At 44.4% G+C, this 14,813-nt stretch overlaps 1 protein-coding gene across 1 annotated transcript; it reads right to left on the bottom strand.

The window, feature by feature from the left end:
* Positions 1 to 3,340: 3,340 nt before the first annotated feature.
* Positions 3,341 to 13,976, bottom strand: LOC311492634 (junction-mediating and -regulatory protein-like). The gene is made up of 10 exons (XM_084550967.1): positions 12,968 to 13,976; positions 10,080 to 10,253; positions 6,441 to 6,591; positions 5,663 to 5,832; positions 5,402 to 5,567; positions 5,009 to 5,178; positions 4,838 to 4,921; positions 4,647 to 4,742; positions 4,011 to 4,560; positions 3,341 to 3,907 (listed from the first exon to the last, which is right to left on the bottom strand). Exons 1-10 carry the CDS (start codon positions 13,772 to 13,774, stop codon positions 3,600 to 3,602), a joined length of 2,676 nt encoding a protein of 891 aa, XP_084407093.1. The 5' UTR covers positions 13,775 to 13,976; the 3' UTR covers positions 3,341 to 3,599.
* Positions 13,977 to 14,813: the final 837 nt, after the last annotated feature.

Genomic DNA, 14,813 nt, shown 5'->3' with positions numbered 1-14,813 from the left:
ATGAAGACGGCATTGTAAATGAATGGATGGATAACTCGAATGCAGTAACACCCTGCAGTGGCTTATTGTCGTGTATTAACCCACGAGTATCTATAGTCTGTAGGTGAACAATCTTCTGTATATTTAAAATGCGTAACAACACAACACTTGGTGTTACACATTCTGTACCAAAACACACACTTACTGTATAGAGCAGCTCTTACGCTGGCGAAACCCAAAACTGCATCTTAAATTTTCCTTCCTTTGAAGTAAGTAAATTTCTTAAAAAGGCTTCACGAGGTGCTGCTTCTCTTATACTTCAACTGAGCACCCTGTTTGCACTGTGGTAATACACTGTAGTAATCCCATTATGTGTCAAGATCCGCATTTAGCACTAGCACAGCATAATTATGTACTTAAATTACTTTCTGTAGTTAGTTACACAGGTTAATACACTGGAATAAGACCCATGTAAAGGGAACTGTTACCTTTTTTTCTTTCTGGTTTAACTCTGACAGAGATGGAGTACCTTAATATTAATGCTATTGTTAATGAATGCCTTTGTACAGTAGTGGATAAGAAGCTTTTCATTCTCCTGTTTTGTAACTTATGGTATTTAAATGTAGGTATTATTATTGTATTTAGAGGTATGAGAAGACTGGCAATATTTTTGACTATTTAAAAGTAATTTTGAACTCATGATATTAAAGAGGTACCTCAGGCTAATGACGTTCGTAGACTTGGTGAGACTCGCGTGTGCTGCAGGTGAAAGGACTTAATGAATGCTGGTGACAAAAAAACAAACAAACAAAAAAAAAACGATCAGGAGACACACCTGTTGGTGCTTCAGCCAAACTAAATCCTTTGTTGAATTCAAACAAAGACGGCCCTACTCGGCTGAGAACACACCTCTGTGAAATGAGAAATACTATGTTTTGTATTCAAATACAGTGACGGCAGAATTCAGTGTGTGTGCAAATGGCTTTTCTTCCTTTTTATCAACACACGTTAATAATTATTCAACGGACAATCGCGGACTTTGCTTCACAAGGTTTTATTCAAATGCAGGGGGAAGTTTGTAAATGAAATAAAAAAAAATTGACACAAAGGAATGAAAATGGTAGGACAAAAGGCAAAAGAGGTATTGTTGAAACAGTTTGTCAATATGCTACAGTGTAAAAACTGCAATGTTTTAGTAAGTCCACTGATTTAGTCTGAACTGTTTCATCCCTTTTCTTGTATTTCTCTATTTTGATATTACACTTCTCGAGCGACTGAAGGGTATTCAAAGGGTCATATACTGTGGCTGGCCCATGTGGATAACAGGTCTGTACAGAGGCAAACACATCGCAAAATGATTTGGCCAGAAGCGCTTTGGAAGAAAAGAAAAAAAAAGCTGGATACAAACAAAGCAATGAAATGTAAAATTACAGTTAAGCTGCGTTCAGGTTATTTTTAAAGGTCTCAGTCAGGTCAGTCAGGTGAGAGATAATAGGTTTTGTGTCCACTTTCCCAAAGCTTAAGCACGCTGTTAGCCATTGTTTAGAGGAGCAAGATTAGTACAAACATCTTCTGGTCCTGGTCACTTATAATGACATTAAGTCAGGTACAGTAAGGTTAAAGAGTCAGGTCAGGGTAAGATCTCATGCTACATGATAAAGGTACCGTGGAAGAACGTTGTGCTGCCAGTTACAGAGGACACGTACCAGTGTCTCAGGTTTGCTCTGCCAGGAAAATGATAAACCCTCTTAAGCTCTGAGATATTTTCAAGCTGTGACATGTACTGTACATCTGTGCCTGTTCTTTCTATATTCGTGTCCACCTGTTGATTATTCTGTGAATGGCTCTGAAGACACGCACAAGAGGAAAAGCGCAGATCTTTGCATCAAGCTGTTTCAAGACATGCTGAAGCTCTTCCAGACTCAGAGCCGAGTTCATGAATCCACATGTTTTTGATTCAAGTTATGTTTGTGTGAATTCCTGTGCTGCTCAGCATCCCATTTGTCCTCTCCCTCACACTTACTTGGAGCCAATTCCACAAGCTGCCCAGCGCTTTTAAACACAGCTACTACAGATTAATATTTCGCCAGTGATTAAAACAGAAAACTGTTGCTGTACAGACAAAGTGATTAAGAATTTGTACTATGTTTCATCAAAGTGCTGAATCCATTTATGAAAAAAAAAACGCCAGAAGAAACTGCGTGAGGACTCACTTCGCCACTTAAATGTTTCTGCGCATGTTGGCTGTGACTACAATGTGCAAGTCCATGTGTGCATGATTTCACCTCCAGCACTGAGTAACGGACCTCCTACTGTGTGCTTCTTCCCACTGAGTGCAGAGAAAGAAATTAGAGAAGATGCAATAAAGAGGAGGAGAGAAAGCGAAAAAAGATGGCAGGAGGAACCGCATCAATCACGACCGCCTGCGCCACGGCCCACACCGACTCCCTACTGCGCCGCGAGAATCTAGACTCCCACACGCCATCCATCATTCAAACAAGCGTGACCCGTTCCACGGCTCTGCCGTGACTATCCCACATGTGAAGTTCGGGATATCACCCACCAAATCTGCTCACAAAGACCACTGACATTAACCATGATCTCAACCTGCAACGCTCCAACACTACCGATGACCCCTTTTCTAATCCTCTCCTGTTATAGGTGACCTGCTTCAGATTAGATGTGGAAAAGCATAAACCTTATACTACCCTCTTTGTATCTCCCACCAGCCTAGCCATATGCTGTGGGCGAACAGATGGGTCGATACATCACAGAGAGGGGGTGAGAGTTGGGGGTGATAAAGAGGGCAGGAGTGGGGGGAGAAGCACAAATCTGGTGTCACAGACTGAAGGATTTGAAGCATTCGTCTGATTAGACGAGCAGTGGTCGTCTGACACTACCACGCCCACGAGACGAGGGAAGTCAGAATGAAATCAGATGGGGGACAAAGCGAGGCTCAGTCAGGGTGCACGGCTGATAAACAAACAGAAAACAAGTGACGTTTGACGGTGCAATGGTTTATAACGTGGACAGTAAACCCAGCGCTTAAATCTAAATGTGTAGTCTGAACCCAAGTCACCAGCCATAAACATTACATATTTCTGTTGAGGTTACAGCTTCTCATGCTCTGTGGCGAGTGAACAGGTCACAGACTTTTCAGCACTAATGATAACTTTCAATATACAGTTTCACATGTAGTGTCAGTGCAGTGTGTCGGTGAAAAATGTTATGTGCAGAGCAGTTAAACAGTACAGTTGATATAAATTAAAAATAATAACAATAACGTCAGTACGGACTTATTTCAGGAATAAAACCACAGAGACATAAAAACACAAAATAATGTCCTTCATGATGGTGAATGTAGTGCGAAAAAAAACAAATGAACAGTTTGACCTTTGACCTTTGGAGCATTTGGTGAGTTTGTGATAACGGTTGCGCGACTCTGGCCTTGGCGAAGTCACTCGGTACATGTGTGACTGGGCTGTGTGTGCTTTAACGAGTATTGTTTATGTGTGTTTACAGTACAGCGCAGCACTCTACAGTGCAGTACAGTACAGTACAGTGCGTGCAGTGCCAGACGGTGCAGTGATCTGGTGTGTTATCTGTTGAGCCCTCGAGCCCTAGCTTTCCCAGTCATGGCCGGCCAGCCCATCGTCATCTGAGTCAGAATCTGGTGAGGCCTCCTTGATGCGGCGCAGCGCCTCGTGTATGCTCCTGGTCAGGGGGTCGGTGGAGGCCGGGAGCTCTCCCTGGTCTTTCCTCTCTTTACAGGGGACACGTCTAAGTTTGACGCCCTTGCGAATCTGGGCCAGGATGCTGTTGGGGTCGTCGTCACCCTTGGAAGAAGGCAGGGAGCGCTGGTCAACCTTCCTCAGGTGGAAGCTGCCTCTCTTCAGGGAGGCAAGCACCTCGTCCATGGGTGAGCTCACTGAATGCAGGGAGAGGAGAGGAAGAGAGATCGTAAATGGCTACTGTGCTTAGCTGATGTTAAAAGCACTGAGAAACTATTATGTACTTAATCGTTCCATTACCTCTTCTGCTGTGGGCGTCAAACTCTGGAGTCTTCCTCAGCTTTTTACGGGCGCTCACCAGTTGGCTGCTGTCAAAAAAGCGAGGGATGAACGGGCCGAGTGGGGAGAGAGAGAGCTCTTCTGCCGCACTCTTCCCCTCAGCCCTCTGCCCGTGCCGACCTGGGGTCCCAGAAGGCGACAGCTCCTCCTTCGTCAGCGGCAGGGGTGGCGGAGGAGGTGGGGGAGGAGGAGGGGAGATAGGGGAAGCCAGCAGTGAGGACAAGGAGCAAGGAGAGCAGGTGGAGTCTGCAGGACTGGGCACGGGCAGAGGAGGAAGCGATGCCGTGAGGGCCGTGACGGGCTGAGTGGTGAGGGTGGAGCTGGGGCTGGGGTCCGTCTGCACGCTGGTGCTCAGACACAGCGGCTGGCCCTGCGTCTGAACGGAGACAGAGTCCATATGCTCCTCCCTCTCACTCACGCTACTCATTTCCATGTTCCTTCCTCGGTCTCTTCTCCTGGTGTGAGGGACGCGCAGCCGGGTGGACTTCAGAATCACCTGACCAGGGTACCGCTACAGACACACAAAGATAAATAGGAGTCAATCAGAAAAAACAAAACATGTTGGGATACTTTACCTTTTAATAGGAGGGCACATACCTGCTTGAAAGTGCGTAGTCTGTCCAGAGTTCTCTGCCTCTCCTGACTTACTCTGCTGCTCTTCCTCACCTCGTCTTCCTCTTCTTCATTTTTCAGCTACAAAATTTGAGGTTTAGAGGAGGAGAGTTGTTGATAATGGTTTACAGACATACAAAAGACATACGGTGGTCATTAAAAATAAAAAGGTCTACCTGTAAGACATGATGGGATATAGAGTCCTTGTAAAGGGTTTGACGTCTCTGCTGTTTCTGGGTGTGGTTGGACACACAGATTTCCTGCAGAAAGGGGAGCGCAAAAAGTAAATCAACACACCGATGCATACATCAACATCTTCATGAAGAGTGAGAGTTAAGGACTCGCACCCTTTTGTTCCTTAGATACGAGCGCTTGGCCGTGATGCGCCCCCTTCTCGCCTCCAGCTGGCGAGCGCTGACCTGAAGTCTGCGCAGCTCTTCTCTCTCTGCGGTATCATCCTCTGTTATATCATCTGCACTTTCAAAGGTGTCATAGTACACCACCTCATCCTGACGCTCTGAAAGCACACACACACAAATATATAGCCTTGTTTGGACACAGGTATATATATCTTTCATGCGCTTGACACACACTACACATCGTTAATGTAAAGCATGGTAATTCACACTAGTTTACTGCTTTGTCATGACTCTCTTGAACAAGAAGTTTTGCATTTCAAGGGGCTTATGTTGTGAGCTAATATTGCCCAAGAATGAACAAAATCACTTCAGTAGAAATACCTGTCATCTGCCTACGAATGCTGTCTAACTGAGCGGTGAGGAGCAGCTCTTCGCACTGTAAGATCTCGGCCTGGATGTCGTAGAGTTGGAGCTGCAGCTCATAGTACTGCGTCTCCATGTGGTCCAGCAAGGCCATCGCATCCTCACTGCTGCACAGACTCTGCATCTGAAGGGATCAGGAAAACCCAGCAGTCACAAAAACAAATCACGGTGCGCGTGTTCAGGTATGTGCACATTTGTTTGATGTATTATATTCCACACCTCCTCTCTGAGTGTGTGTTTCCTCTGCTCCAGACTGATCTCTCTGGCTCTCTGGAGCTGCAGGGTTTCCTTGGCGACGGAGTAGCGCAGTCTCTCCATGCGCTCCACCGCCGCCGTCCATGAAGATTTGCCAAACTTACGCTGGTCCACCTTCATGCGCTCGTACACCCCTGTGCACGCACAGAAAAAGCGTTCTGCAGGTGACTGAATGAAAAACTCCCACACAGTCAAACGTGACGTATACTCACGACAGAGTGAGTCACAGACACGTTCAATTTTGTCTTCTGGTACAGGGAACATTATCCGATGACTAATGTCTCACAGGAGGAATTGTTTCTTACAAAACCATAGAGGGACATCTATTGGTCACATTTGGATATTACACCTGCTTTACCTCAAATCAGCAGTGGACGCCACTGACGTGATTTTTGATCTAATAAGTGTCAGACTATAAATGGAGCAGTCAGTGGCGTTGTTAGAACTGGGATAAGCAGGGGCCCATTGTGGAGTAACCCTGCACAAACAGATTCTGCTGGCAGAGCTGATTGATCAATAGGTTGTCCTTGTTTCCTCCTGTCCCTGTCAAAGCATGGCTGTTTGCAGCGCCTCATTAATACCAAATCACATTAGCCCCCGGGATTTAAAACACGACACAGGTCAATAGCACGTCAATGCCACTAATATATGTGTGCGTGTGTTTGTGTGTGATTATTCAAAGTCCTTCCTCTGCTGCTTTATTGACATTGGCAGTGATGGGGATGGGGATGGCATACTGTACCTTTCTGGGCTCTGGCAGTGATCTCAAAGTATTTTACAGTAAACTCCTGGATGTTGAGGACCGCCTCCTGAGCTTTCTTCTGCCAGTCCGAGTCCTCCTTTTTCAGGGCTTCAATCCGCCTTGGGCCCAAGTAGTCGTTCTCCATGGAAATCTGACGAGGGAGGAAGAACACATCAAGATTTATTCTGTGAAAAATAAGTTAAAAGAAAACGTGAGCAGATTAATGCATTTTTAAAAAATATATCAAATAAAATATGTACAGAATTGATCTGAAGTGATGAAAAGATAATGCACGGATAAAGCACAATACATTTTTACACGTCAGTTAAGAAGCCAACTAGATAACTAGATAGTACTGAACCCTTCGCATTTGAGTTTGAGAGGGCTTGGTGGCTTGGACCTCAAATGTAATGTCAGACTGAGGTCTTTATATTAGATTAGACAGATATTAAATGCTATCTGGAACAGGATGAGTTGTAAATACACGCTCCACAGCAACTCACTTGTCACACAAAAATCTTGCCTGGAGAGGGAGCTACTCTCCCACATATGGAAGCGCCAGCAATTTCCATGGATATTCATTCATTCTTCTCCTCCATACATGCATAAAACCGCTCAGGCACACTGTTTTCATGCCACTGCTACTGCAAACACTAGTCTCCATTTTCTTTTCAGTGAGGTTACAGATGCGTCAGATCAACATCAGGGCAGAACATAAGAAATCAGTGTTGCAAAGAAAATCTGGAGAGCACTGCTTTTGTCAATAGAAATAATTTAAACTCCATTCACGCTGTGAGACTGAAGTTTCAGGCCATTTGTTTGGCTGTTAGAGAATCACTCGTGAAAAAACAGGAAACCAGCCAGGTTAATCTAAAGAAATTATTCTAACTGTAGTATCTGGTTGTTAACAGGTCTTTGGTTGCACAAGTTTCAAGTGGGCACCACCCACAGATGTTCATAATTTAACCCAACCCACTAGTCATTAAAAACTGAAGAGGCCACTTGAATGAGAAGAAAACTCAAACAAGTCCAGCTGCCTTTGTTTTAGCTCTGTAGTTTTTTTGATGTACGTGACCTGGATGACTGAGAGTCTTCACAGAGAGAGAGATAAAAAGAATAATGGTGTTTATTTCAACATTAATTACAACAATCAGTTAACATCCATTCACATCTATATACATATTTTTTTAACGTTGCACTGCAGAAACATTTAAGAGACTTAAGAAGTAAGTGGAAGTAAGCAACTAGTAGAATATCTGTCCCATTACTAACTGTCCCAGAATGAAACAGAGACAAACCAGTATATGGCACTTTATTGGCCTGATCAACACGATTAAAAGTATTTAACTGAAGAAATAAATGTGAAAACTATTCAAGGCTGCACACAAGTAGCAAAGCAAAGGTCACAGAGCAACTCCCATCTCCATCTGACTCTAAGTAACCTTGATGCAGCTCTGCGCACACACGACTGCACCAGTATCATTTGCCACTGCAATTTCCTGAAGTCGTAGTGCCTCTGCTCATTCCTTTTCTCTCTCTCTAAATCGTTTCATTTCAGAAATGTTTTCTTCTCCTCCAGTGTGTGGTGACGCTTAATGGATCAACCCTTCACATAAAACATAACAACTAAAAATGAGCAAATTTAATTTCCACTTATTAGACTAACTGTGTGGCCTTCATGTGGCCTCATGTATACACAGGGTTAAAGGATGTGAGAAAATGTTTCCATAAGACACATGAAAAACTTGCTGATTCATATTAAACACACTGTCAGTGTGTTTAATATGAATCAGCAATTTGTTATTACTAATTTGGCAGCTTAGCATGTAATTTGATGCAACCTTTCTACCAACTGTGTCTCTTTTACGTGCTCACATGTCACAGTAATCTTATTCCCGTTGGCCTTTCTCCTCTCCCACTCTGACACATAATCCTCTTTTACTAAAAACGAGCAACATGCGTTTAAATCTAACAGCTGGCACAACATCCAAGATTAAACCGTTTAAGGTGAGCTGACGACAAATTATTCAATCACAGTGAATCGTTAATTAAAAGAAAGAGAAATGTATTGACGGAATTTTCAAGGATAGAAAAAGAAGTGGCCACCAAATGCAAAAGTAGAACAAGAAAAATACGAGCTGCAGACAGCCTCGCTGTGCTGGGCTATGAGCTATAAATAGACCCGGAAGTAGAAGCGCTGCTCTCTCGCTGTCACCCCTCGCACGTCGTATGCGGTTCCATGGTGTAATGGTTAGCACTCTGGACTCTGAATCCAGCGATCCGAGTTCAAATCTCGGTGGGACCTATGTGTTTTGCAACTTTCCCGCCTTCATATCTAAGAAAGTCTCTCTTGCTGACATGTTTGTGAGCAAAATGCACTGAAGTGAAAGAGTGCAACCGCACAGTGACAGAAATGAAGACAGTCTGCTCAAACTTGTGAAGAAGTACCCTGGCAGCCACATGAACTTCCTTACAGTTAATTTTTATTTTTATATTCTGATAAAAACTGAGTCTGACTATGCCAGGCTAGTGAAGAGGGAGGGTTGAGAATAAGAGTAAACACAGCTCACTGAATAGTTTCTAATAATTGAGAACCTTTCCAGTTCTTCACACTAATTCTGCGAAATTCCACTGGAAACCAGTGTAATTATTTTCCCGCTGACATTTCTGTCTTCAGCCAACACTGGAAGTTCTCATTTCCCCGGAGGAACTGCAAATGAGAGCATTCAGACTAGAGAGCTGAACTTTGCACTCCGTCTTTCCATTTCTGCTGCATGCCCGCCGATCTCAATGTGTCAGCGCCAACCTGTATCTGAAGTAAACCTATAGGACCCCACACAGCATGATTAATTCATGTCTCTCTGAGACTACAGGAAATCGGAGATCCACGGGGCTCTGTTCCAGCTAGCAGCATGTCACTCAAATCCCACGTGCCCACATGCCACAACCCGTCAGTATTTCAGATACTGGACAAAACTGAAAAGAAGGTGCTCACATCAGAGCATCTTAGTTGATGCATCTTGGGTGGTAATGTGATACTCAACTCTTCTTATTATCGATGTGCTGTGTGTGAGTCATGGAGCTAAATATAAATGTGCCATCAGCACTGCAATGATTGAACAAAGATTTTCTGCCTTTTATCCATTCACCAGCCTCCCTCTTCCATTTGCAATTAGCTACATCGCATCCCCCTCCCACCTCACTGCATCAGACTAGAATATACAAGTTAATTTAACTTACATAATACATCAGTCAAACATGCATGCACACACTCTCACTGATGCACGCACACAGAGCAGGCCCTATTTTAAGACACATGAGAATTTCCTGTGACCATCAATTGTGTTTTGTGACCCTTCCACGTCAGTGCCTGCAGAGAAATACAGAAATACTCTGAGTCTGGGCTCATCTAGGCTACACAGTAGCCGGCTTTCTATTATACTGTGCTAGTCAAGCACAAGATATGAAACATCCCTTTAGTTAGAAAAAAACTATCAAGGTTTACATGATCTACTTTGAAATGGCATATCTAACTTGGTCTTGGTACATTACTGGGTCAATAAAGGATTTAGGTCTTCCCAAAAAGAGCCGAACACACCTTTCTAACGCCTGCATGTTTAAACAGGAGAAAACTGTCACCTTAATGTGCTGTCTGCGCAGCATTGCCAGCTCCCTCATGTCCCTGAAGGGCTGCAGCAGGTACTGGTACAGCTGTGTGGAGGCCTCCAGCACGCCTCCATAGGCCTGGTCCTCTTCCTCATACAACTCCAGTAGCTCCACCATACTGTCCATGGCCTTGTGCTTCTCCAGGAGCTGCATCAAGTACACACATGAAGTTAGTTTTGTCACTGTCAACACACACAAAAAAAAACAGAATATATTGGGAGGGGGGAGAATATATGTACTACATAAACTTCATAAGACAGCTTCAGAAGAACCTTTTCACCACTGAAAAATATATTTAGTAAATGAAAAAAGTGAACAGTTGTTGTCATTGTGCAAAAACAAGAACATAATCAAACTTTAGTGTCAGCTAGTGAAAATTTGCGCCTCGCTGAGACTACGAGGATGCTTTCTGTAAATAGGAATATATCTGAGAGCCGTTCCTCAGTGCATGGACCACAGATAAATGAGCAGAGTCTGTTCTGCAGCTGGGAATAAGATCAATACACACACATTTTTTCCCCCAGACTGAACAGTACTGTAGGCTACCAGCAAACACTAAAATAGCCATTAACTCAACCCTCAAATGGAGTGGGAGGATCGATAGGTCAGCGTGTGCATGTGTGTGTGTGTGAAAACCTGCAAACAGCAACTGTGTTTGAATGAGCTACAGCGCACCGTCACCGCAGACAGAAGAGCTCAGACTGCAATAAAGAGCTGAACAAGATCAGCAGCTCTTCCTCCAACCTCTGGACAGGCAAACTGGAAATCCCAAGCTGACAGCATTTACTGAAACAGCTTGAGCAGAGTAGCTGCTTGGTGCATATTCTGCGAGACTGATGGCTCTGCTGGTTGATGGTTTCTTTACTCAGGAAGGGGAGTAAGGCAACGCTTCCTGTGTCTGGATTTCTGCCTTTTTCATTCTCAGTGTCGTGTTGTGTGTGTCTGAGCTGTGTGAATAGGAGTGGGTGTGGGACTGACTGGGTGGAATGACATGTCGGTTATTCGTCTCATGCTACTTGCAGCCTCTTTTGACTGCCAAAAGCAGAGTCAAGAGGAAACGCCTTGGCCAGAAAATCAAACACACACATCAGTACAAAAGCATGTACCGTACTCTTGCTTTTGTAATGATAGTAAGCACACGAGCAGATATAAAATGACCTACAGTCCAATGTTAACTTAAAAGTTAAGTCTAGTTCTTTTTCTTGACTGTTAAATAACAAACTCAAACCTTAAATATTCAGTATTTTTTTACTGTTTAGTTATTTATTAAATTACTTAAAGCAGTTTGAAGCATGCATCATTTTTCAATGAACACAAGTGTATTAGGTGAAATGGTTAAACTAAATGATTATTGGTCAATACTACGTGTTACAATGTGAGTAACACTCAAAGCTGATCTGCCATCCACTGTACTCAAGGCCAGGAGTAATGGTGTAACACACTAATAATTGAAAAGTCTTCCATTAAAGGTCTCTCAGGCTCTCAGAGGACTTCTTGCCGTGTCTGGCTCCACGAGTCAAGGATACATTAATCTACCACCATTGATTAGTAGGACAATGTGAGGGCCAATGAGCGTCAGTGTAATGTCTGTTTATATTAAGAGCAGTGAATCAATCACCAGCTGCTGATGGCGTGTAAGAGGAGCAGGTCCGGAGTGTGTGCGGTGTCTGGGTCTTTAGAGTCAAACAGAGAAATGCTAATCAGTATGATAACTTAAGTATACAAGCAGCATCTTCCATCCATCCATCCATCCATCCATCCATCCATCCATCAGTATATGTTTAATGTATTATATGTTTTTATTTGCTGACAAAGTTTACAACATATGTATTCTTGACCATCTGAATACTGATTTGTTAAATAGATCAATATTCTGCAGCCATGTCTATCAGTACTTATAACACACACTTTTGTGATGCATTTGTCAAAGATAGTGTGTGTTTCAAAAAGTGCACACATTTCCAGATGCATACTCAAGCAGAAACAGGAAAAACAGAAAAATATATTGGGGGAAAACATAGCTGCATAGAAATCTGATGCATAACAAAGCATGCAACAAATCAAGTATGTAGTGACTGTGATGTGAATAATATGGAAGCGCCACTTAAACGTTGACTGTAGGTTAAGTCATTGTAGCTGGAACGTTCTCACAAAGGATGACTCTGCACATTATTTCACAAAACTCATTCTGAAGGTAAAGAAGTGCTTGAACTCTGCCTCCTTCTGTGTGTGTGTGTGTGTGTGTGTGTGTACGTGCACCCGACTCCCTCAGCTGTGTAAGCAGCCGTCTGCAGCCATGCTGGGAGTATAGTATTCCACAGAGGACGGGCTTACGGTTGCAACACTATTTTACAAAATCTCCTCTGGCTTTCCAGCCCGTGGAGTTGGTAACTTCATGGTAAAGAGACGTCTTTCCCAGAAATGCCGCACGAATCTGATTTCCCACGGTTCCCACCAGTTCTTTTTGTTCTTTTAAGGTCTTGTGTGCAAAACGGCTTTTATTTGTGGCGTTACCACATGAAAGTGGACGTGCTGACCTCAGGGTGGACAGCTGACATGAAATATACCAATGCAGAGAGGTTAAATAACTTAAATAGGAAAATATAGTTTATGTTGTGGTCTGTGTACTTTTTTTTGTGGTTGTGTGATGCACAAGGATAATCAGTATACTCTTGTACACAAATAGAATGCACTTCTGTACTTAAGTGGTTTACATCATGTTAAGTATGGCTATTAAATGCAGTATTTCTATCTGGTAAATGCACAGCTTGGAGAAGTCCATTTGCTCTGTTAATGCAGAGGCAAACAGTGTTATACTCTCATGTTCCAGATGTGCGAGTCAGTGAGGATAACAAACTCACCTCTTGCAGATGTTTTGATGCACGGTTCAGCGCCTCCTCGTACCCGGACTGCCTCAGCTCGCTCAGGCTCTCGTAGTACTCATCCGGGTCGTCTTTTTCTGTGAACAGAACCTGCGAAAGGATCTTCCACCCACAGGTATCTAGCGCATGGCCCAGGTACACCTGTAAGCTGCGGCACAGCTCGTCCATCTCTGTTTCGGGTACTTCCGCCGGGCCGAACAGCACCGTCCACATCCCGGCAGGTTCCTCTGGAAACACCGGCAGACAGGGCTCCAGGACGGAGTTCACCGAGCACAGCTGCTGGTGGATCGCCCGGAGGTCCTGGAAGGAGAAGAGTCCGGCCCAGCTGCAGTCCTCCCTGCTCAGACTGTCCAGCTCCTCCAGGTCCAGGAGGTCCAGAGAAGGAGACAGCTGCTCCTCCCTGAGTGACTTTAACGCCTCTGTATCAGGGCTGACAGGAGATTTGGTCGCCGCATGGATTTTGACAGGACTCGGTTTAGGTGATAACGCAGACTTTGTTTTCGGACCGCAGCCTTTCACCGCAGCCTCGCTGGCTCCTTTGCTGGGGCTCCGAGACACTTTATCCCTGACAGGACTTTCGGGCCATTTTGTTTTATCCCCATCCAGGCTGTCCCTGCCAAAGCTTCTCCTCTGCACAGTTCTGTTGTGACAAGTAATAGCAAATTTACCCTCCACCTCATTCCAGGCCACGATGAAAACAAATTTATGTTTTTCTTTCTCCTCAAACGCATTCGGGCGAACGGCTACCCAGCCCGACTCCAGATTATCCTCCATTGTGAAGGACATGTCTGCAAAGTGATGAAACACAAACAGTCTCCGGCCACTAAAAAGCTCCTCTGTTGCTGTGCGAGAGTCGGATGAAGAGCAGTGAAAAGGTTACAGTGTTTTATCAATATTTACCAACGCGTTTTCTCTCCGAGGGTATTCTGCCGGATGGGCCATCCTCCTTCGTTCAAGCGGATGAATTTGGAGCAGTGCGGTGTCATTTCCCATCTCTGGCCCACCTGCTTTCCGCTCGGATGTCCGCCTGTCTATCGCAGCCCGCTGCAGCCGCTACCTTTGTCACTGGCTCGGGGGAAGACTCTGACACACAACAGGGGACTGTGTGTTTACCAGTGCGGCGGTCGATCCGTCTGTCAGCTGCGCTCCGCTATCCTCCTCCTCGATGTGTCGGTCCCAGACCTCCCTCCTCCTAATCACCAAGTATGCAAGAGGGGCCACAAACACTGGCGTTCACCGTTCAAACACAACCGTCTGGGGCCCACACAGATGCGCGTCCAATCGCGTTGCCAGGAAGGTGAGCATCGTTTCCAAACTCATAACATTACCATGTTTGCTTCATCGTCTGCCCAGGACCTCATACGCAAAATGATGCTACCTTCAGGTGCTGTGGGGAATATAGGAACTCCAATTTAAATCACAGAAATATGTGAAATACATGTCATAAGACTGGTAAGTTAGGGTGTTATTAATCCAAAATCAAAGCTGCATACATAACCGACGAGCTTGCTGCTGTTGACTTTGTCGCTTCGTAAAAAACTAGCCAATCACTAACCGTTTGTCCTTTTGTTTTTATTACTACTACTAAAACTCGATAAATAAGGAACAAACCGTATTTGCTGTTGGTATTGAATGGCATTTCTATGAAAGTACGTCTAAAACAGAATCAAGATGCCTTTGAAAAAAAAATGGGGCATGTCGTACACATCGACTGCACATCGACATGCTCTGTTCTGAAGGCATTTGAACGCATCATTAGAATTTCGACTTGAGCACAGGGCACGTAAGGACGTGGTGACGTTATAGGGTCGAACAGTGTGGGATG

Source organism: Chelon labrosus (genome assembly GCF_963514085.1).
Source record: "Chelon labrosus genome assembly, chromosome: 9".
NCBI classification, from domain to species: domain Eukaryota; kingdom Metazoa; phylum Chordata; class Actinopteri; order Mugiliformes; family Mugilidae; genus Chelon; species Chelon labrosus.
This window is presented reverse-complemented; position numbering and strand designations above follow the sequence as displayed.